At 39.3% G+C, this 23,919-nt stretch overlaps 1 protein-coding gene across 4 annotated transcripts in view; it reads left to right on the top strand.

Annotated features, from left to right (window-relative positions):
• Window positions 1-823: 823 nt before the first annotated feature.
• Window positions 824-23,919, top strand: part of YTHDC2 (YTH domain containing 2) — a 65,847-nt gene continuing 42,751 nt past the window's right edge. For 2 of the 4 annotated variants that reach the window (XM_039254638.1, XM_039254639.1), the window contains exons 1-9: window positions 824-1,220; window positions 2,367-2,457; window positions 11,233-11,429; window positions 12,741-12,940; window positions 16,189-16,355; window positions 16,870-16,972; window positions 17,862-18,018; window positions 20,965-21,072; window positions 22,901-23,049. In XM_039254638.1, coding sequence (XP_039110569.1) covers window positions 1,040-1,220; window positions 2,367-2,457; window positions 11,233-11,429; window positions 12,741-12,940; window positions 16,189-16,355; window positions 16,870-16,972; window positions 17,862-18,018; window positions 20,965-21,072; window positions 22,901-23,049 — 1,353 coding nt within the window. In that variant the 5' untranslated portion in view covers window positions 824-1,039. Of the gene's footprint in view, window positions 1,221-2,366; window positions 2,458-11,232; window positions 11,430-11,843; window positions 11,916-12,740; window positions 12,941-16,188; window positions 16,356-16,869; window positions 16,973-17,861; window positions 18,019-20,964; window positions 21,073-22,900; window positions 23,050-23,919 lie in introns of those variants that run through there. The other 2 variants (XM_039254641.1, XM_039254640.1) reach the window with 2 other exon arrangements.

A 23,919-nucleotide genomic window follows, 5' to 3' on the forward strand; every position in this document is an offset into this window, starting at 1 on the left:
TTTAGTAGTTGCAACGAAGAGCTACTGGAGTGCTTTATGCAGGAGGGTTATCCTACTTGGCTTGTATTTTTAAAAATATACCTGGTTGCTCTCTACAGAATGGATCACGGGAAGGCTCGAGTGGAGGCAGTTAGGGTGGCTGGGACTAGGTTTATATTAATGGAGTTTACGTTAATGGAGTTGTATACAAGCAAGGGCAAACTCTCTTAATCTTGACCTTCCAAAATAAAGGGTTCCACCTTCCTATTCCATCATCTCATCTAGCGCTTGTAACTATCATTTAACCATATACTCGTTTATTGTCTGTCATTCTCATTTAGGGTGGTCCCAGAAAATACAGATGCTCTGTTAAAACTGCATTTCGGGTAGAATACCTCAATATTATCATCATCATTATTACTGTAGGTGTTCCCAACATTGCGTAGGAAATTCGAATACTAGAAAAACGGTTCGTCATCTGAAATGCAAATAAACCGGGCATCCTGCATCCTTACGTGCTAAATCTGGTAACTCCACTAGAATGTGAGTCTCCTGAGGACAGGAACCACGTCTGTCCGGTCCCCAATGTACACCTAGGGCTTAGCATAGTGCCTGTCGGGAACGTGGTGCGAGCGCACACCAGCTCACGGAATGAATTCGAGAAGGATTTAAGGAAAGAATGAGTGACTGAATAAAAGGATGCACGAGAGCCCCTTGGTGCGGGAGGCGTGGGGGTGGGGGGGCACGCGGGAAGAAAGAGAAAATCGGGATAGTCCTGGTGCGGACCGGGCGCGAGGGGCGGCCGACGCGCTGAGGTCACCGACGCCCGCGGCCCCGGTGACGTCATCACGCCCGCGCTGCCGGCCTTGCCGGGGCTTCAGTGGCGCCGGCTCCTTCTCTGCTGTTGTGGTGAGCGGGTAGCGAGGAGGTCTCCGGTGACCCCGGCCCAGCGCAGGCAGTCTGCGGAGGGGTCCAGTCCCGGCGGTGGCCTCCTGTCCTCGTCATTGACCGCCAGCTGGCAGGCCTGGCCGCGCCCCCGCGGGGAGAACTTCTCCGGGCCATGTCCAGGCCGAGCAGCGTCTCCCCGCGGCCGCCCGCTCCTGGCAGCGGGGGCGGCCCCGCTCCGGGCGGCCCTGGGGGCGGACGCCGGGCCAAGGGGCTGAAGGACATTCGCATAGACGAGGAGGTGAAGATCGCGGTCAATATCGCTCTGGAGCGCTTCCGCTACGGGGACCAGAGAGGTGAGGTTCCTGACAGGGACCCCGCCTCCCTCAAGGCCCGGCCCACCGAGTGAAGGGGCTGGCTCGGAGGAGGGAGGGCAGACCCCCCGGCCCACTCGCGCCGGCCCGCGCGGCGGCCTGGGGCCACGCTCGGCGCCCGTGGGATGCGTGGCGTCCTGCGCATCCGCAGGGTTAAGACACTTGCCCGGCATTAACGACAAGGGGACCGGAGTCGGGTTGCTCCCTTGCCGGAGGCGTTTCTTTCCCCTCAGAGAGGCCTGTGGGCAGCCTGGGGCGGCTTAGCGACAGTTTTTAGGTATTGGTACGTCCCTACATTTTTTTTTTTTAAAGTAAATTGTGTCAGTCTTAGGTGAGAAACTACAGACGTAGAAGGGTAGAAGGAAACCAGGCAAATACATGCATTGGCGATACGCCGTGTGTTGTTTAAATCCCGAGAGCATCACCCTTAAACACTTGAAAACAGTCAGACTTTGGTAGATGAAAACGTTTCTCACACCTTTTAAGGTTAGAAGGCTGCTCGTCTTGGGTCATACAGTGCAGAGCGAGTAGCCCACGCGCGGGCGTCCGTACAACTTATCCAGTGCCCAGTCCGCTTTGCTGCCTTCAATAGGGGACCCGTTCGATACTCGGAGGAGTTTACGGTCCACAACAGGCAATGACCTGGACAGAATGAACTTATATTACACACGGTCTCAGCAATAGAGTCGAACAACAAATCCAGTCTGACAGAAGTCTGTGCAGTCTGGAAAGCAAAGGCCATGTGCGGTTTGACGTTGAGCATTCGTAATCCTTGAGCATACTTCATCATGGAAGGAAATGAGCCCTTTGTTAGTGAAGCGAGTAAGGACGAGAGTAAAATGTGTTCATCCGTCGTCAGACCTATTGAAGATTCCAGCACACATAAGAGTAATGTTTGGAGAACATTAGAGCCTTCTATCACGTTTAGCCTTAATTTTTACTAATATCGCAACTGTGGTAGACATTTAGCAGTTATTGAATTAATATCTACTTTTCACATAACGTAAATTTGATTATTTGTATGATTTTTTTCGTATTTTATATCTGTGTGTGTTTATTGAAGTACCTTGAAAGAAAATTGTGTATTCCCAAATGGTACTTTGTGTTTGTTTGTTTTTTTCTATGTAGAAATGGAATTTCCTTCTTCTTTGACCAGTACTGAAAGAGCCTTTATTCATCGATTGAGTCAGTCTCTTGGTTTGGTCTCTAAAAGTAAAGGGTAAGCTGATAGCTTTTCTTATTTAAAAAGAATTATTTGCCAAAAAAAGAAAAGAAAAAAGAAGTTTTTCTGATTACATTTAAGTAGTTATTCCTGTTTTAGATTCACATTAATTATATTGTATGTAGATACTGATTTATGTCTGTACCAAACTCAGCTTTTTCCTTTTCCTCTTATCCTTCCATTTTTTGTTTTCCCTTAGGGGTAAAAAAAAAAAAAATTAAATGTAAGAAAAATAGTTTAAAAGCTGAAGTTGCTTGCTTGATGAGAATATTTTCTTTTTTCATAGAAACCAAGTCTCGTTTTTTAAAAAGAGTAGATGGACTAAAAATAAGTACAGTTGTTTACAGAACTATTTATTTTAAGGTTACTGTACTGTAATGGTAACTTAATTTTTTAAAATTATTTTTTAATGTTTATTTATTTTTTTGAGAGAGAAGGCTCATGAGTGGGGGGGCGGGCAGAGAGAGAAGGAGACACAGAATCTGAATCAGGCTCCAGGCTCTGAGCTGTCAGCACAGAGCGCAGTGTGGGGCTCGAACTCAAGAACCGTGAGATCATGACCTGAGCTGAAGTCAGACATTTAACCGACTGAGCCACGCAGGCACCCCTCTAATGGTAACTTTAGAATACATTATCGTTGTTTTCTTTCCTACTGACTTAAGAATCTGATGATTAGAAATGATTAAATAGAACGGACCAGGAAGAAACAGTATATATTTTTTGCAGGTCACTGATCTGTAAGGGCGAAAAAGGTCACTTGAATCATCCAAATTGAAGAACTCTAAAATTATGTGGAATGATTTGATTTTGGGAATAAAGATGGTGGGATTGATATATAGCAGAGTTTCTAAGTATTGGTACTATGAACATTTTAGACTGGATAGTTATTTATTGTGGAGGGCATCTTGTGTATCGTAGGATGTTTAGAAGTGTATCTAACCTTATCCGCTATGTGCCAGGAACACCTCCACCCAGTTTCAACAACCAGAAATGCCTCTAGACAGTGCCAAAATGTTCCCTGGGGAGCAAAATTGCCTCTGGTTAAGAGCCACTGAGAGGGCAAAGGAAGATAAAATTTCAGTTTACCAAGGTTTAGGTTAAGAAGATAGAAAACAAATGACTGTTAGGTTAGTATATTAATAAACAGCAGGAAAGTCTTAAGATGAAAGTGTTTGATGTAGGAATGTCCACAGGGATATGTTACTGAGTGAGATGGGATTTAGCTTAGGTGAGTGTGCCTTTTGAACATCACTAAGGCCAGTGCCGGAAGCAGTGGTAGGTTTTGGGCAAGCCCATGGCATAGTCCTCTGGGTAGGTTAAATACTGCACTTGAAAATGAAAAGAGTACAGGGCCATAATCGTTTGTCCAAAAACACCTGGACCAAGGAGATTTTGAGATTCAGATTTTAGAAACATTTTAGGGTATATTTGTAATATGTTATGTAATAACCCTCATAAGTTAAAGGCACCTTTAACCACAATATTTCTGCCAGAAAACATAGGATATTCCCAGTAAGATAAATACTGGAAATAGCCTCATGTCAGTGTAATAAGGCTTTGGTATCAACTGAAGTTGCCACTGTCAGCTTTAAAGATAAAACTGGCAGGGCACCTGGGTGGCTCAGTCAGTTAAGTGACTGACTTCGGCTCAGGTCGTGATCTCATAGATTGTGGGTTCCAGCCCTGCATCGGGCTCTGTACTGACAGCTCAGAGCCTGGAGCCTGCTTTGGATTCTGTGTCTCCCTTGCTCTCTGCCCCTCCCCCATTCATGTTCCCTCTCTGTCTCTCAAAAATAAACATTGAAAATTAAAAAAAAATTATTTTACCAGCAAAAGGTGGGTTTCTAAGGAAATAGAGAGTTGCGATCTAGGACAAGCACACTACTACAAAACCATCCGAAAGTCCAACAAACAGAGGAGAGGAACATTATTTTATGGAGAGGAAGGAGGAAGTTGGGAGGGGTTGTTTTGAACAAAAGTCCATTGGAGAGAAGCAAGAAATTCAGGGTGATGTTGGTTTCTCAATTGGCTGGGTTGCTGGGGTGGTTGACTTCTTACAGAGGATGCAATGTACACCTTTTTCTGTTGGGGCCTGTAATTGAATCTTCTTTCCTTCTTTGACAATTTTTCCTGTAATTGACATGAGTGGTTTTGGCTTCCCTACCACCTCCCCTTCTAGCATTCCCAGTACACTTTAATGAGGTTTCTGTTTATTAATTTTCACCTTGCAAACCGAGATCTTCGAGTTTTCATTGTTGCTTGGGTTTAAGAGGTGTAGGGGTGCCTGTGTGACTCAGTCATTTGGTTGAGCTTCTGACTTCCACTCAGGTCATGATCTTGCAGTTTGGGGATTCAGGCTCCATGTCAGGCTCTGTGCTGACAGCATGGAGCCTGGAGCCTGCTTCCAGTTCTGTGTCTCCTGTTCTCTCTTTCCCTCCCCTGCTCATTCTCTGTCTCTCTCTCTCTCAAAAAATAAGTAAACATTCAAAAAAAAAAAAAAGGTTCTAGATAAGAGGTTGCAGGTCTGTCCTAGAAATATCTGTTGTAAAGACATGGTTCTGCAGCTACATCATTTCTGTGGTTAAACTGGTTTTGAATTCTAAGTAGTTAACTTAGAAATGACCGTTAGAAATTACTCTTAGAAGGATGTCTGGGTAGCTCAGTCAGTTAAGTGTCTGACTCTTGATCTCAGCTCAGGTCTTGATCTCAGGGTGGTGAGTTCAAGCCCTGTGGGGGGGTGGGGGCTCTGCACTGGGTGTGGAGCCTACTTAAAAAAAAAGAAAAGAAAAAGAAATTACTTCTAGGAAAGAAGTCCATTGGAGTAGACTCCCTCTATTTCTCTTCAGTAGCCCAGTTGTTTAAGGGATAATCCAGAATGGAGAAACCTGGGGAAAGGTAGAGAGCAGGGTAGAAGTTATCAGGACAAAAAAAGGTGGGTGAGAAGACACTGAAGAGAGGAAAAAGATGCTAAGAGAGGCAAGCCAACCCTGCTTTCTTATCTAGTCCCTAGTTGCTATTCCTAGTGCTCGACAGACCCTCTTAGGAAATTTCTTACTGCTCTCCCTCCCCTTTTTATCTTTGATTAAAGGCAATACAGTGTTTATCTCATGGTCCTTGTGATTTTCAAATGCCTTTCCTTGTTTTCGTATGTATGAAGAACTTCTTTCTTTCTTTTTATTTGTATGAGAATTTGTACCTGACTTATATTTTCATGGGTTTTTCTGTTCACCTTTGAGTAAGAGGTTTTTTCCCCCTTAGTTCCTAGCATAACTTCATTAACTTAGTAAGTTAGTTTTTCTGCTCCCCCTCCCCCTTTTTTTTTTTTTTTTTTGGTACCTAGCATCATGGTTCCTTAATAGGTATTTGAGAGAGAGCCAGGTGTGGAGGAAAAGTCAGGAATCCTGGATTCAACTCCCAGTCTCTCACTTCGCGGTTCTCTAGCTTTGGTCACGGCCCTTAACTTTAAAGACCAGTTTTCTTTTTCTTTTTTTTTTTTTTAATGTTTTATTTATTTGTAGGAGAGAGAGAGAGACAGCGTGAGCAGGGGAGGGTCAGAGAGAGAGGGAGTCACAGACTGAAACAGGCTCCAGGCTCCGAGCTGGCAGTCAGCACAGAGCCCAACGCGGGGCTCGAACCCACGAACTGCGAGATCATGACCTAAGCGAAAGTCGGATGCTTAACCGACTAAGCCACCCAGGCGCCCCAAGACCAGTTTTCTTAAATGTAGGATGTGAAGAATGTCTCTTTGTTTTAGTTTGGATTCTGTAGTTTATTTTCAGCATTTTACAAGGTTTAAAAAAAATAGATTCTGGGGCACCTGGGTGGCTCAGTTGGTTGAGCACCCTCCGGCTCTTGATTTCAGCTCAGGTTGTGATCTCATGGTTGTGAGATTGAGCCCTGTGTCTGGCTCTGCATTGACAGTGGGGAGCCTGCTTGTGCTTCTCTCTCTCTGCCCCTCACCCTCTGTGCACTCTCTCACTCTTTCAAAATAAAGAAACATTAAAAAATTAGATTTTAAGGGGAGGCTGGGTGGCTCAGTCGGTTAAGCATCCAACTTTGGCTTAGGTCATGATCTCATGGTTTGTGGGTTCGAGCCCCATGTCGGGCTCTGTGCTGACAGCTCAGAGCGTGGAGCCTGCTTCGGATTCTATATCTCCCTCTCTCTCTGACCCTCCCCTGCTCACGCTGAAATAAATAAAAACATTTAAAAAATTAAAAAAAAATAGATTTTAAGTTTACTGAGTGATAGTTGACATTTTTTTCCTCATCGCTTTCTCCTTTTTGCTCTCCTTTCTTTCAAAATGCAGCCATGCGTGTTGGATTTTGTTTTTCATTCCCTCCTGAAGAGTTGAATTTATTTTGCAACTGATGACTACTTTCCAGATTCCTTTCTATAATTGCTCATCTTTTGGTGAAAATATTCTTGTTGGAGTAAACTTATGTTACTGTTAGTGTAGCCTTAGGTTTTCTTTGAAATTTTAGTCAAATTTTCCAATACCAAAATTTCACCTCCTTAAAATTTTTTCTTCAACTGAGGTCTCTGTGTTTTGGTTTTAAGAGCACACTTTCTTTGACTTGTTCACGAACAAAACAGAACTTCTTTCCAGTTCTTGTTAGTCCAAGTTATGCGAAATGAAATTTACAAAATGGACTTTGTTAAAGACTTATGGAAAGAGAAGCTATAAATTACATGAAAATAGGTTTTCCAAGTACGAGTTTCTTCTTGAAGTCCGTACTGCATAGGTACCCCCGTGCTGTAGCCACCCTGACCAGAAGGCTCTGCACGAAAGCCCCCTTTTCAGATTCGGGTTATTGCCTCCCTTGCCTCTTCCCTGGGAAAGATGTGTGCTGCACTCTCCTTTTCTGCTTCTATTTTAAATAGGAGAAATTGGTTAAAAGTGAATTTTGGGCCATCCATTGAAAAGAAATCACCTGTGGTGCCCAAGAGTAATGATGACAACATTTATTAAGTATTTTTTGTCCAAAAGGCATTAATCTAGGTGCTTTAAGTAGGTTACTTAAAATTTTTTTTAATGTTTATTTTTGAGAGAACGAGACATGAGTGTGAGCAGGGGAGGGGTTGAGAGAAAGAGGGAGACACAGAGTCCATAGAGTCTCCAGGCTTTGAGCTAGCAGCATAGAGACCGACACGGGGCTCAAACTCATGAACTGTGAGGTCATGACCTGAGCTGAAGTTGGACACTTAACCGACTGAGCCAGTCAGGTGGCCCTAAGTAAGTTCTTTAATCCTCACAATAGTCTTAATCAGTATGTTCTAGTAATAATTCCTAGTACCTGTATAACAGATGATGCAGTTCAGGGTTGGAGACATTAAATTTTTTTCCCCAAAGCCACACAGCTAGTGAGTGGCAGAGCCAGGATTTGAACATAGTTAAATTTTAATTAGTTTTTTTTAAACATTTTAAAAAAGTGTTTGTTTTTGAGAGAGAGAGGGGAGGAAGGGCAAAGAGAGAGGGAGACACAGAATCTGAAGCAGCTCCAGGCTCCGAGCCATCAGCACAGAGCCCTATGTGGGGCTCGAACCCATGGACTGTGACATCATGACCTGAGCTGAAGTCACATACTCAACTAACTGAGTCACTCAGGTGCCTCAAGTTTTTGATGTTCACAGTGAGTTCATGGTAATGTCCTAGGAGCAGAGAGCAGTTAAAACGGAATTATTAGATAGGTCTCATCTTTAAGTTGCTTATAGTGCAAAGTCACAGGATGAACAATATACCACAATTATAGTGTCCATGATATGAGAGCAACTTTTTTTAGTGTCAGAGCTAACTGCTTGGTTTATTAATTTCCATGTAGTCATAAAAGAAAGTATAAATTAGTATGATACAGACTTTAATACATTTGCAGTTCTGTATTACAGTATTGGGAAGAAAATGGTTTCGAGTTAGGTCTTTGCATCTTTCTGCATAATGGAAGTATAAATTAAGGAAATAGGAAATTGTGCATTGGCAAAGCATCATATGAATATGTATTATTTTTTGAGATATTAAGGCCTGGGTGGTTGTGAGCTTTTTAAGTCATTTCAGATTTTGGCTCCTTAGCTGAGTTTTTAAACTGTTTACAGATTTGGAGAGTGGAGAATAGTAAGGCATAGGGCAGTATTTGAGTTAAATATTGAGTAACATGCTGTATAAATTGATAAATTGATTAACATTAAAATTGCATCAAATTTGATGAGTTATTTTTCTTTAAAAGGGAGAAGCCATTGAAATGCCAGAACTTCATTATAGCACATATTGACTACTTTCACACTTTGGAAATTAGATATTATGGTGTTCACACCTATAATTTTAGCATATTTACCTTTATATTTAAAAAGTGCATATGGAGCTTGCATTTCATTATTTGAAAAAATTATTGTGATATTAATTTATTTAGCATCTCTTCCACGTTTTGCAGCTAGTTTGTAGTTAACTTTGCTTTGAAAAGGAGTCTTATAATGGTTTTGTTCAGAGTAGTGCCACTTTGGGATGAAAACAAAGTGAAACCTCAGGGTGTATTAGGACAGATGTCTGTTGGATTGAATGTTTTCATCCTCAAAACAATGAGGCACATATTTGACCAAACATTTCACTTATCTTTTTATCATTTATCAGTGTCACTGTGTTGCTAAATATGGGAGGAATGAGCGTTGAGAGCCACAAGTAGAATCCTGTACTAAAACATAAAAACTACCAAGTTGATAATATCTTTCTGCCCCCTCATCCATGTTCAAAATGAATTCGGTAAATTTTAAATGGTAATGGGTGAGTCCTCACACATGCTCAGTATGGGTTCCTTTTATACATAAATGTTATATTCTTAGTAGGCAGCCTATGTTAGGAAAGTTTGAATCTGACCGATTTTAGTTGTGAGCTTATTGAGGAGAGTATATTTTACTTAACTTTGTAACCCCGGCTTCCAGCATAGTGCCTGACGTAGAATAGTTGCTTAATATATGATTAGTGATCGGATGAATGAATGAAATAAAATTAGTTACAGGTGAAGTACGGCATCACTTTCCTAAGACGGCTTTCAAGAAAATTAAAGCATCTTGGAACTGACAGAAATAGTAGAGATTTTTGAACTAACTTGTATGCAGTGTCAGAGAGAGAAACCGATTTTTGATTACATTGCTAGTTAGTTGAAAGATTTTTACTAGCTCTGAACACAAGCCTACTGAGTCTTGCTCTAGTGACCATTCCAGCACACTTCCTGCCCTCTGCACTTAAAATCTTTATGAAGTAAGTGGGGAATGAATGATTAAGTCTATAATGACTGTGCTGAATTTTCAGAAAGGTCCATGGAAAAGAACCTACTACAGAGATCATCTTTAGAATCCAGTAATTCTGATTTACTGTGGAAATAACGGAAATTCCTAATCAGGTTAAATTTAGTTATTTCATCTTGATTCCATAATTGTTAGAGAGTAGATGATAGCACGGAAAGCATAAAATTCATTAAAGCATTCCATAAAACGTTTCCAGAAATTAAAAACCTTGGTAAATCAAAATCGTCACTTAAGAAAGCTAAAACTGAATAGGTTAATTTCCAGTTTTATATTATTTTTACAGTGAAGATTTTGTTCAAAATTCTAAGACTAATGAAAATTAGGAAAATTATACATACACTTTTCATTATATTTGTGGCTTTATTGCTTATTTCTGTAATATAGTGACATTAACAAATGATAGAACATTTTATGAAATATTTTGGGTAACTTTTTAAAAATAAAAAGTGATTTTTTTTCCCCAGACTATAATTATAGTAACAGCTTTCATTCATTTAGTGCTTACTCTGTAACAGATGTTTGCCCTTTACATGTATTATCTTATTTAATGATATGAATAATCCTTTGAGTCAGGTATTATTATTATCTTAGGCTCAGAGGTGTTAAATAATTTGCTTATGGTCCCAACAGCTACTAAGTGGTAGAGCTAGGATTCAAACCCAGATTGGTATGCTTTTAGAGCCTACGCTCTTTACTAGTACTATATTGTCCGAGATTGTAGACATATATTATTAAATCATTCAAAACACATTTGAGGACTTTCTGTTTGTATAACATTATACCTCGTACCCTTGAAGCTACAAAAGTCATAAAAGACATTGTCAGTGTGGACCAGTTGAAGAAATCAATATACCTACATCAAATAATTTGAGAAGAGTTATAAATCATTATTATCTTATAACTGAAAGCTAGAGCCAGAAGCTGTGAAAAATTTCTTCCCCCCCATATGCATATGAAAATACTTATCAGTAATGTCGATTTATGCTTTTTTGCTCCAACCACTAAGCTTGGTTCTCTTAACAGGTTTTCATGGGATGTGACGTTACCAGTATCCCATGGAAGCGTTCAGTGGGAAATAGTAGTCTGGACAGTGAATCATAACTTTTTAATTATCATTTTTAGATTCTGTTCAGATTGTTTTTTTCCCTCTGTATGCTTCCAGCATATATTAACTGGTGATGTTTCATCCACCATGAAGTCTGCTAAGACAAGACTGTAACATTTGTGGGTAAGTAAGCCATTTTTGTGGTTTAAAAACTGGATTGGTAGCATTTTGAAATTTTAATGGAAAATGGTCTTTTGGCCACTTCAGCACCAAACTCCCTCCTTATTGAATTTTTGGGGATTTTTAGCATCTTCTCCCAAAGCATTTAGATTTTTTTCAATGTTTTCTTAAGGCGTGTTGTCGAAGTAGGCGTACATCATATGTGAACCAATTGACTATATATAGTAAATAAATGATTTTTATTAATATTCAGAAAGGGAGCAAATAGATACCTAACTGTGAAGAAGAAAGATGGATCAGAAACAGCTCATGCAATGATGACCTGTAATTTGACTCATAATACAAAACATGCTGTTAGGAGCCTAATTCAGAGATTTCCTGTCACCAATAAAGAGCGTACTGAACTTCTGCCTAAAACAGAAAGAGGAAATGTGTTTGCAGTTGAAGCTGGTATGTATTTTCTGGGGAGCTTCCTTGTTTATCCTATTAATTGATGACTGTTCTTTTTCCGTTTTAAATAAATTAAAAAAACAACAACAAAGATGCAATGAGATTTCTCAGTTTGAATGGTCTGTTAGAAATGATAAAGAACTGTGAAAATTTGGGAATGAAATGCAGTGTTAAGGCATGTCATTCAGTTAGACAAGTCTTTTAAGTGTCACGGTAACAGCTGTCATTTATTGAGCACTTCCTGTGTGCTAGGCAGTATACTAAACTCTTTATAGAGGACCTCACAGCAACCCTCCCAAGGTAAGAATTTCCTGTTTCAGGAGTGAATAAACTGAGGTGCAGAGCAGTTAAATAATTTGTTCAAGGCTACTCAACCAGCCTGTAAACTGCAGAGCTGGGATTTGGCTCCAAGGTCTGGACTTTCCTGTATTAATGCTGGCAAGGCCCGCTTATGAGTGTGGGTTTGAACTGGGCCTTTAGCTTCAGGTAAGAGGACAGAGTCTTCAGTACCCTAACTTGCTGAAGGCTAGATAATTGATATATTTAGGTTATAGAATGAAGTTGTGATTTTATCATTTGGAGAAATAACTTCCTAGTGAGAAGATCCCTAAAGACCTAAAGCAACAGATTTCATAATTTCCATTGTCTGTTGGAATAGGTTTGCAGAGTGTAGAAAATAGACGGTTCTAGATAGCGAGGGATTTAAGTTTTAAATCCATGCACACAAAAATGTTTTGAGTTATGTGAGAAATAAAAAACACGTGATGCTCTTTTTTTCTTGTCTTGTTAATTAAATGTAGCTGTTGGTGAAAATTCTCAATTAGGAAATTTGTTAAGCATGAAGACTTTATATTTACACATATTCTATTTATATAATCTTACATATTTAGCTTTAAACACACAATATTTTTCTTTTCACAATGTGTTTTCATATTGTACATAACAGACTTTATAAATAATGCACACTGTTACTTAGGCAATTTTAATTTCTTGTGTCATTATTGACAGAAGCAAGCCTCAAAACTGTTTTTAGGATATCAGAATCACGTTTTCTTTTTAATGGTTATGGAGTGATTGGTTTTTGTTTATTTGTAAATATTATGCACCAGAAGTCCTTTTAGAAATTTGCTTTCTAATTACTACTGAACTTTGTAACTTATTTTTTAAAGAATAATGAGCATAGAGTACAACACACAGCTACTGCTTGCTAACTTTACATAGACTGAATACAGAAATTACTTATCTTTGTGTTTACCACTCTTTAAAAAATGTTGATCATAAGTCTTTTTGTTCTTTTATTCATTTTCAAAGAAAACCGGGAAATGAGCAAAACGAGTGGGCGACTCAACAATGGCATACCTCAGATTCCAGTGAAAAGAGGAGAATCTGAATTTGATTCTTTCAGGCAGTCTCTGCCAGTGTTTGAGAAACAAGAAGAAATTGTTAAAATAATTAAAGAAAATAAAGTAGTTTTGATCGTAGGAGAAACTGGGTCTGGAAAGACTACACAGGTTGGTTTCTTTTTTGTTGTTTATGGAAGAAAAAATTTTTTTTTCCCACATGGTAGTTGTTGTTTTTTAATGTTTATTTATTTTTAAGAGAGAGAGAGACAGAATGTGAGTGGGGGAGGGACAGAGAGAGAGGGAGACACAGAATCCGAAGCAGGCTCTAGGCCCTGAGCTGTCAGCACAGAGCTGGACATGGGGCTCGAACTCACAAACTGTGAGATCATGACTTGAGCCAAAGTCGGACATTTAACCAACAGAGCCACCCCAGGCACCCCTCTGCATGGTAGTTTTATATCAGATTTAAACAACATGTATTTTAACAAAAACAACCCCTTTGGATACTTTAATGGGTATTTCAGAAATAAATTTCTACTGGGAGTACATTTTGAGAATTGGTAGAAAGGAAATGTTTTAAAATATTTTTAGGGGCACCTGGGTGGCTTAGTCGGTTAAGCATCCGACTTTCGCTTGGGTCATGATCTCGCGGTTCGTGGGTTCGAGCCCCGCGTCGGGCTCTGTGCTGACTGCCAGCTCAGAGCCTGGAGCCTGTTTCAGTCTATGACTCCCTCTCTCTCTGACCCTCCCCTGCTCACACTGTCTCTCTCTCTATCTCTCTCTCAGAAATAAAAAAAAAAAAAATATTTTTAAACTAGCACCTTAGGCCTCCATTTAAATAGAAGCCATGATGTGGTTTGTATCACGAACGGAATATGGACCAGACGAGTCTTGTTAACCTCTGTGAGCCAGAGCCCTCACTTGTAAAATGGAGCTAATACTTGCTCCCATTCACCGTGAAGTTTAGAGAGGTCTGTAAAGCGCCTGTCAGTGTTTTGTACATAGGAGCTAAATTAACAGCAATACTAATAATAACAAATGTTAATATAGTGTTGACTGTTGGCATTGAGGCCTGCGCAGGTCCCAACCTGTCTGTGGTTTGGGGTTGCTATCTGCCTCATAAAGCAGAGTAGAGGGTTTATCTTCTGGGAAGACAAAGTCGTCTTCTCCTCTGAAACAGCCTCCTACATAGTTAGCTTTGCCTCTTCTGGGAATAGGGAGGCAGGGGTTGAGGCCTCCTGAGTCTGGGTTTTCAAGCTAAGGTAGAGAAGACTGTTGTTATAACCAGCAGGGTATTTAGTGGTGCTTGAAATATTATGCCTGCATGCCTGTTATCTGTTAGATACCCTAAAAATGATTTCTCTCAGTTTTTTTGTTTGCTCTTTAGCTTTGCTTTATGCTATCTTGTGTATTAGTTTTACATTTTTATTTATTTATTTTTAAAAAATATTTATTTCTGGGAGAGAGAGAGTGAGCGAGCAGGGGAGGGTCAGAGAGAGAGGGAGACACAGAATCTGAAACAGGCTCCAGGCTCTGAGCTGTCAGCACAGCCTGACGTGGGGCTCGAACCCACGAACGGTGAGATCATGACCTGAGCCGAAGTCGGATCTTAACCTACTGAGCCACCAGGCGCCCCTAGTTTTACATTTTTATTTAGTCATATCTGTCAGTCTTATTTTTAGGGCTTTGAGTCATGCTAAGAAAGGTATTTCCTACCTCAAGATTAAAAAACATTTTCCTATAAGTATTTTATTCTAGTATTTTTGTATTTATGTTTTAAAAATCCATCTGGAATTTATAATATCATGTCAGGTAGGAATCTATCTTACTACTTTCTTCATGTTAATATCTAGTTCTAATATAATAGTTTTTATTTACTTATTCTTTCCCCCGTCGCTTAAGGTACCACTTTTGATCAAATACGAAGTTTCTATAGTACTTGGATCATTTCTGGAATTTTTGTTACGTATCTTTAATTATTTCTGCACCAGGATCCCTCTTTTTGCTTTTTGTCATTTTGCAGTATGTAGCATAATATTCTGGTTTATTCTCTTAAATGTTTCCTGATTTGTATTCATTTATGCTTCTGGATAAACTAGTCAAGTTTTAAAAAATCCTAGAGGCTAAAACATGTATGAAATGTTGCTCTGTCTCACTTACAGTTAAAGAAATGAAATCAAAACAATGATTATATTTTTCAGCTATCAGATGGCCAGAAATTAAAACATTGATGATATCCAGTATTTGTATAGGTATTGGGAAAACAGCATCCTCTGCTTTACTAATACGAGTATAAATTGTTTTGGAGGGCAATTTGATAATAGCTTCTCTCCAATTTAAATTTACATACTGTTGGGGCGCCTGGGTGTCTCAGTTGGTTGAGTATCTGACTCTTGATTTCAGCTCAGGTCATAATCCCAAGGTTGTGAGATCTAGCCCTGCATTGGGCTCTGTGCTGAGTATGGAGTCTGCTTGGGATTCTCTCTCACTCTCCCCTGCCCCTCTCCCCAGCTCTTCCCCCAAAAACACCCAAAAAAGAAAAAAAAAAACTTAAAACATTTACATATTCTTTCATTTGAGGTGTATGTGTATATACACATGCATATATAGACACATACATATATCTTTTTTTTTTAATGTTTATTCATTTGTGATAGAGAGTGAGAGAGAGGCAGAGCAGAGCAGGCATGGGGCAGAGAGAGAGGGAGACATAGAATCCAAAGCAGGCTCCAAGGTCCGAGCTGTCAGCATACATCCTGACATGGGGTTCAGACTCATGAGCCTTGAGATCATGACCTGAGCCAAAGTTGGACGCTCAACCAACTGAGCTACCGAGGTGCCCCAAAATTCACGTTTTTGAAGTATTGATTATTTCCACTCAAGTCTGTGTCCTATTTCTTTATTCAGTTTGTGTGTTTTAGTTGTATTTTATAGTCATCTTTGTGCAAGCCTTAATGATTTCTTTGTGAATTTAGTTTTTCACAAATGCTTTTTTAAAGTTTATTTATTTTGAGAGAGAGAAGGAGTGAGCAGGGGAGGGGTAGAGAGAGAGACAAAATCCCAAGCAGGGTCCCTGTTGTCAGCGCAGAGCCCTATGGGGTCTTGAACTACGTACCATGAGATCATGACCTGAGCTGAAACCAAGAGTCGGAGGCTTAACCAACTGAGCCACCTAGGCGCCCCTGTATGAATTCGTTTTTAATATTTAAGTTTTAGTTTCTCTTGTGAATCAGTTCTTTGAAAACAACATTTTCTAGCTGATCATTGGAAGTTACATGAAAGTTGTTGGTTTTATGATTATATTTGGACATGTTACAGAACTTTCCTAATTCCAATAGTTTTTCAGTTGTGATTGACTTGGATTTTCTGCCTGTATAGTCATGTCATTTTACAGCACTTTAAAACTTTCATTTCAGATTCCTCAGTTCCTTTTAGATGATTGCTTTAAAAATGGTATCCCCTGCCGTATATTTTGTACCCAGCCAAGAAGGTTAGCGGCTATTGCTGTGGCCGAAAGAGTTGCTGCAGAGAGAAGAGAAAGGATTGGTCAAACAATTGGATATCAGATCCGATTAGAAAGCAGGTAACAATGGTTCTCCTGTAGCCTAGCATTCTTAGAAAAGATTAATGTTTATATTTCATTAAATATAGAGACTATGTTAGTTGAAAAGTTAGATGGTCATTTTGCTCCAAGTAAGTCTTTGATAGGACATTGAGGTCATGTCTGAACTTAACAAGGTTGTGAATACGTAGTTGGAGAAAGAGTTTGGGCCATAGGTACAAATCCCATTTCATAGAGGGATTTATGATTAAACACAAATTATTTTTCCTCTTTAGGGTTCATTTTTAAAAAAAATCTATTTAATGGTTTCTTAAAATAATCAATTAATAAAAGGCTGTTAGTAATAAAAATTTTGCGAGTTTGTCAGATATAAAACACATATTTCACATAACTTGGCTAATAAAGCATTCAAACCACTACACTATTGTTAGTGACTTTAACATTTATTAAAGTATACATGAGATTAACATGTAATATGATCGTGTTTTATGTGTAAGAGTTGTAATTGTGTGCTTTCTTTTCTTTTTTTTTAAAGGGTTTCTCCAAAGACACTTTTGACATTTTGCACTAATGGGGTGTTGCTTCGTACATTGATGGCAGGAGATAGTACACTGTCAACTGTAACACATGTCATTGTGGTAAGAATACTGCTGAGTTTGCCCTCTACAACTCAAAGCACTTTACAATCTGACTATGTCATTAATTATATTTTTAGAATAGGATGGGGGAGAGCCAATCTTTTTTGAACAGGTATTATAATGAAGTTACTTTTTATTGCTTATAATTATTAGAAATAAAATTTACTTGTATTAAGTAAAGATAATTCTTACCATTAGGTTTTACGAGGGCAAATTCAATAAGTAGGTAGATTTTTAAAAAGTGCTTTTTATATGTGAAAATGATACAGCTCCTTAGCGTTCCCCAGAATGGTGAAAATTTTCTTTTTTTTCCTCTGTTGAGTCATCTGATTCCGCCTCTAGCTAATACGTATTTCCCAGTCTTCACTGTTTAGTCATTTAACTTCATAGTTAAACTGTTAAATTAAGTAGCTGCTGATGAAGTAGGTGAATTACCACCTTATTAAAAAATTGTAAGCTTTTATCCAGTTTGTGTCAGAAAACAATTGGATTAGATTAAGTTTCAGAAGCTTGAATAAGCAGCTTTAGGAAACTTATTTGTTTTGCGCATTCAGACCAAAGGGCGGTGCACCTGTACCCTGATGCTAATTGAATTTTAAAATAAATTCTGTATTTATTAAAAATACATTAAATTAGACTCCACTCATTCAGAATTTGTTGTAGTTTGTGTGTCTTTTATACTCTGTTAAGCAGCAGTGCTTTGTTATGCACAGTCGGTTGTTAATGTCTGACTATTTCTGAATTGTCCAATACAACACTTTCACAGTACTGATCGGCCTTGTTCACGTTTAATTTGAATTGCTATAAAACCCAGCAGCCCCATAATTTTAAAGACTTAGTCATCCATATGTTTTAACTATTCCATGGTTTTATTTTTTGTTTACCGCAGGACGAAGTACATGAAAGGGATCGATTTAGTGATTTTTTACTTACAAAGTTAAGAGATCTGTTGCAAAAGCACCCAACTTTGAAACTTATTCTTTCTAGTGCCGCCTTGGATGTAAATCTTTTTATAAGATACTTTGGAAGTTGTCCAGTGATCTATAGTAAGTTAAATTGTCAGATTTCTTCTAGGATTTTCGTGAAAGTATACTTTTTGGCATGATTATATTTATTCTAATAGGAGTTGGGGAATTTTCTGAAGCAGAGAGCATCCATTTCTGTGTTGTCTGAGACCTGCCTGCTCATTCATCTGTCTATATTTCCATCCTCTCCTTGTCCACCCACTCTTGTTGATACTGTGTTGTGAGGGCAGTTTTCATTCTTAAAGGGAAACGTATTTTATTGTGGTCCTGTATCCTCCTTAATTTCTGTCCTCCAGCTTCCCTTTATTGCTAGGCTCTTTGAAAAGAGTGGTCTACACTCCCGTGTTTACTTCCTGTGTACTTAAAATTTTTTTTAATTTAAAAAAATACATATTTATTTTGAAAGAGAATGAGTGGGGGAAGTGGAGAGAGAAAGGGAGATGGAGGATCCCAAGCAGGCTCCACACTGTCAGCGTAGAGCCTGATGTGGGGCTCCGCCTTCTGAACCATGAAATCATGACCTGAGCTGAAACCAAGAGTCAGATGCTTAGCTGACAGAGCCACCCAAGCTCCCCTAAGCAGCTATTTTAATATATCACAATACAAACATACCATGATTTATTTAACCATTTATTGGGGCACTCAGATTGGTCCTAGACTCTCCTCCTCTCTCCCTTCCATAAACAGTGTTGTAGTAAACATGCTGTGTGTATATCCTTATATACTGGGGCTCTTATTTGTAGGGATAGGTTGCTGAAAGTATAATTGTTGAGTGAAAGAATTTCACTTTTTTTTTTTTTAATTTTGACAGGTTTTGCCATTTTCCTTTTTCAAGGAGCTGAAGTGATTTATATTTCTGTAGTGTATGAGTCTGTTCATTCATGTATTCTTATTAGTATTGTTTTGATATTGATATAATTGCCCAGCCTACTATTTAAATTTTACACAAAAATCTCACTTAAATTTTCCGTATTTCTCATGGTTGGCCCCTCTTTTTTGTGTGTGAAATACTCACATCCTAGAATGTATTTGACAGCACTATCTCCTAATTCTGCAGTAGCACCTGTACCCTCATGCTCTCCTTGGTGAGCTTCTCTTTTGCCTGGTGCTTATATATTGGAATTTAATGGAATTATTCCCTTGATCCTCCCCCCCCCCCCTTCTCATTTATCTTCCCTTCCTTCTTTCCTTTATTTTTCCTTTTCTTTCCTGATCTGTGCTATACCCTGCTAGGTACTGGAAATGGACAGGTAATTCGAAGCTCTCATTCATGCCCTTGGCTTCTGCTTTCTTTTTTATACTCATGACTCCTGAACCTTTGTATCTATTTATTTTTTGTTTATTTTGAACATTTTTCTTTAATTAAGTAAGCTTTATGCCTGGAGTGGGACTTGAACCCATCACCCCTGAGATCAAGAGTCCTATGCTCCATCAGCTGAGCCAGCTGGGGACCCCCTGAATCTTTGTTTCTAATTCATACTGTCCTTCAGAGCTTTGGGACTTTGATGTCTTATAAGCAGCTCATTTCTAATATGTCCCAAGCTAAATATTTAATCTCTTCTACAAAATCTTGTGTGTTGTCAACCTAATCACCTACGTCACAAGCCAGTCTTATAAAACTTTACATATCTGCTCATTGAAAGCTCATTTTGGCACCTCACATTTGACATGTCTAAAACCAAACCCCAGCTCCCACCAACCAGCCTGTTGGCTTTTAGCTTTCCTTATTACCTCTGAGATGAACCACATTATGTATCCATTTTGTCTGCCAGACATCAAGAAACATGGTTGACCCATTCTTTCATATCCAGTTTAGTTCTGAGTTTTCTGGATTTTACTTCCTGACTATCTCTTGAGCCTGTCTCTTGTCCATTTTTATCATCACCAGTTTCATTCAAATATTGTTCTCTTTTCTTGATCTCTTCCATTCCCTCTGCTCTCTTTTATCTATCTATCTGTCTGTCTGTCTGTCTGTCTATCTATCTATCTATCGAGCACACGCAAGCACACAAGAGAGTGGGGGAGGGACAGAGAAAGAGAGAGAATAGCAAGCACGCTTCATACTGTCAGCACAGATGTGGGACTTGGTCTTGTAACCGTGACCTGAGCTGAAATCAAGAGTTGGATGCCTAACCAACTGAGCCTCCCAGGCGCCCCCATTCTTCTGGTTTCATTTAAGTCCGTGTTCTCTACTACCGCAGCCAGAGTGGTCTTTTCTGACCTAGAATTCCGAGGATGTTGAGCACTCTGTTGAGCTTAAAGCTTTGGATAACCATTACCTCAGGATGAAGACCTAAATCCTTAATAAGGCTCACCTGTTTCTCTTGCCGCATCTCAAACTACAGCCCCTCTTTATTCCCTGTCTCCCACCATGTTCCAGTTAGCTTGGCCAAGTAGTTTCTTGAAGACATCATACTCTTTCCCTTCGTAGGATCTTTGCATGTGCTTTTGTTTTCTTCATTGTACGCTTTCTTCTGCATATAGGTTAGTATTTCGTTTACCTCTTCTTTTGGTCCTCATCTTCTCTAAGAGGATGATTTTCATGACCTCTTCAGACCCCCATTATGTGATGGTATCTTGTCCTTTTCTCCGAGAGGACTTATTACAACTCTGTTTTTACATTTATATTCTGTATTACTGGATTCATATCTGTCTTCCTTGCTAGCATATAAGCTTCAGGAGAGTAGGCGGCAGCTGTGTTTCTGCTTATGATTTGTGTCCGTGGTGCCTACTGTGATGACAGACACAGGAGAAGTAGATAGCAAACCCTGGAAAGGCAAGCAACTGAGCAATTGTGTAAAATGAAAATCAGAATTAGATTTAAAGGACAATATTATGGGGATCACTTGACCTATGGAATTGCTTTTGGATTTTTATACTTCAGTTCATGAACTCAGGATTCTCATGTTTTTATGTGCATTGTCTCTGTGTTGCAAATCGAGTCTTTAAAATATTCCTATTATTCAGTACAGGGAAGGCCTTTTGAAGTAAAAGAAATGTTTCTGGAAGACATCTTGAGAACTACTGGATACACAAACAAAGAAATGTTAAAATACAAAAAGGAAAAACAGCGAGGTAAGCCTCTTATCAAACAAATAGAAAAGTACTATTAATATTGAGTTTTTGGAGTCTTATCCTGTGGCACTACAAGGACACTTGAAAGTATTTTTTCCTTGCGTATTCTTGTGTAATATTATATTAGAATTATGTCCCAAGCATACCTGCTACGTGGTGGTTTGTGTGCATAAATGACACGACAAATTGAAAGTGGATGCCGGGGTGGAGGAGGTTGAGTGTGTATGTATCCAGAGATGCAGCCACTGTTGTAAGGAAGCTGAAAGCTATGTGCTGCCGCATGTATGACATACGACATGCCACATACGATACGAGCGTGATCCGCCACAGCACATCTCAGAGGACCTGACCGGGGAGTAGGCGGGAGGCAGTGAGAAGAAGTGGCATGTGAATGGTAACAGGCTCATCTGTGATACAGATGCCAAGTTTTCAAATCTTGATGTTATGAACTGCATCTGTACTTAGAATTTAGCATTATTTGCCCATTAATACATCTCTTTATCATGACTTACGCCATATCTCAGCTTTTGAGTTAGGGTGAGATTCTTCTTGGTTACTTTAAAAAAAATTTTTTTTTTACGTTTATTTTTGAGTGAGAGCAAGAGAGAGAGAGAGACAGAGCACAGGTGGAGGAGGAGCAGAGAGAGAGGTAGACACAGAATCAGAAGCAGGCTCAAGGCTCTACGCTGTCAGCACAGAGCCCAATTTGGGGCTTGAACCAGCAAACCGTGACATCATGACCTGAGCTGAAGTCAGGCACTTAACTGACTGATCAGGCCACCGAGGCACCCCTCTTCTTGTTTACTTTTAACTGCAAGGTTTGGCTTCAAGCTTTGATTCCTTTGTTTAGTCTGTGTGACCTTGGACAAATATCCTACGTTCTTTGGATTCTGCACTTGAAGAAAAGCAATTAGCTAACAATTCCTATTTCATATGTAGCTCATAGAACTAGTAGAGCTCTGAGCTTTTGAAGGTGAAAATTGTAGATCACTTGTATCTAACACAACTGGCATAGTGGTAGACGTTCAGTAAATGGTTTTCTACAAAGTGCTATGTGAATATTAGTCATTGCTTTAAGCAATATTTATAGTATGGTTAAAATACCCTTCTTGAAATTTGGACTTACTTAGAAGTAAACTTCACTAATACATGGAATAGATGACGTTTAAGCATAAATAGATGTGTTTAAGCGTAAACATTAAATGTTTCTCATTAATGTAGTCTGAAAAAATAACTTAAAAATAAAGCCAACTCTGGGGCACCTGGGTGGCTCAGTTTGTTGAGCATCCCACTTTAGTTCAGGTCGTGATCTCATAGTCCGTGGGTTCAAGCCCTGCATCGGGCTCTGTGTGCTGACAGCTTAGAGCCTGGAGCCTGCTTTGGATTCTCTGTCTCCCTTTCCATGCCTCCCTGCCCTCCCATACTCTGTCTCCCTCTCTCAAAAATAAATAGACCACAAAAAAAAAAATTAAAGCCAACGTTGAATTATTTTCAGATTCTCTTAATTTTTTTTTTTTTTAAATTTTTTAATGTTTTTTATTTATTTTTAGGAGAGAGAGAGAGAGACAGCGTGAGCAGGGGAGGGTCAGAGAGAGAGAGGGAGTCACAGGCTGAAACAGGCTCCAGGCTCTGAGCTGGCAGTCAGCACAGAGCCCGACGCGGGGCTCGAACCCATGAACCGCGAGATCATGACCTAAGCGAAAGTCGGATGCTTAACCGACTAAGCCACCCAGGCGCCCCAGATTCTCTTAATTTTTTAAAACACAATATATTCCCCAAAGTGAAGCATTTATCTACTTTTTTTGGTTTTGTTTTGTTACTAACTTAGAAGAGAAGCAACAAACTACTCTTACAGAATGGTATTCAGCTCAAGAGAATACTTTCAAGCCTGAATCTCAGAGGCAGAGAACAGTTCCGAATGAGACCGAAGAGTATGATTTGTTGGATGACGGGGGCGATGCTGTTTTCAGCCAGTTGGTAAGACCTTGCTGGTTTCACACTGATAACTTTGAGTGAAAACTGTGTAGTTTAAAGAACATCTTATGAGATTATGTTACTGCATTATTACAGTGTAATCCTCTTAGTTATTCTTAGGATACAACACATTTTTCAGAACAACTTTCTAGCACACTTTTTTTTTTGATAAATAATGCAGCATCTTTTATATGAGTTTAAATTATTTCAATATTTTCTCTAAATTTTTTGAAGAAAATAAAGATACTATGGATATACATTATCATTGCCTGATATTTTATCATCTCAAAAGTTTAAGAACCTGTGAGCTAAACAATGTAAGATAAGCTCAGTTAGGAGAAAATTGAGAAAAAAAAACCTTTGATATTAGAGCCCATAAACAATACTGCTGGTGTTTCTACAAGTGACCAGCTATGTGACCTTATAAAATCAGTGACCCGCTGTAGACCTCAGTTTCTTCTTTTCTTCTCCTTTTCTCTTTTCTCTTTTGCCACAGAATCTTTTACAAGTGAAATATTTTGTAGGAGCCCCGCCTGCCCATCCTTACTGTCCACCCTCTACACGGGGCTTCTGCTACCTTGGCTTCCATGGAATCTGTTTGAATTCCATTTGAAAACTGGAACTAGCTGATTTCCCTGGTTCCTTCTGGTCTTTAATCCTGGTTTAGAATTCTTTAAAAGGCACCAGTGATTAGTGGGATGTAAAATACTGTTGGGCCTCTGCACTTTTTGCAAAAAGAATGTAACTGTTTTGAGCATGAGAAGGTACATATGCAGGTGATAAACAGATCTGTTTATTAAAGCATCCAAACGAACTATAGATATAATTTTAAAAATTGCTTTTGAAGGATGTGTAAAAGTTACAGAGTAGAGA

The sequence above is a fragment of the Hyaena hyaena genome, unplaced genomic scaffold, assembly GCF_003009895.1.
Source record: "Hyaena hyaena isolate Hyena2069 unplaced genomic scaffold, ASM300989v1 scaffold_499, whole genome shotgun sequence".
In the NCBI taxonomy this organism is placed as follows: Eukaryota; Metazoa; Chordata; class Mammalia; order Carnivora; family Hyaenidae; genus Hyaena; species Hyaena hyaena.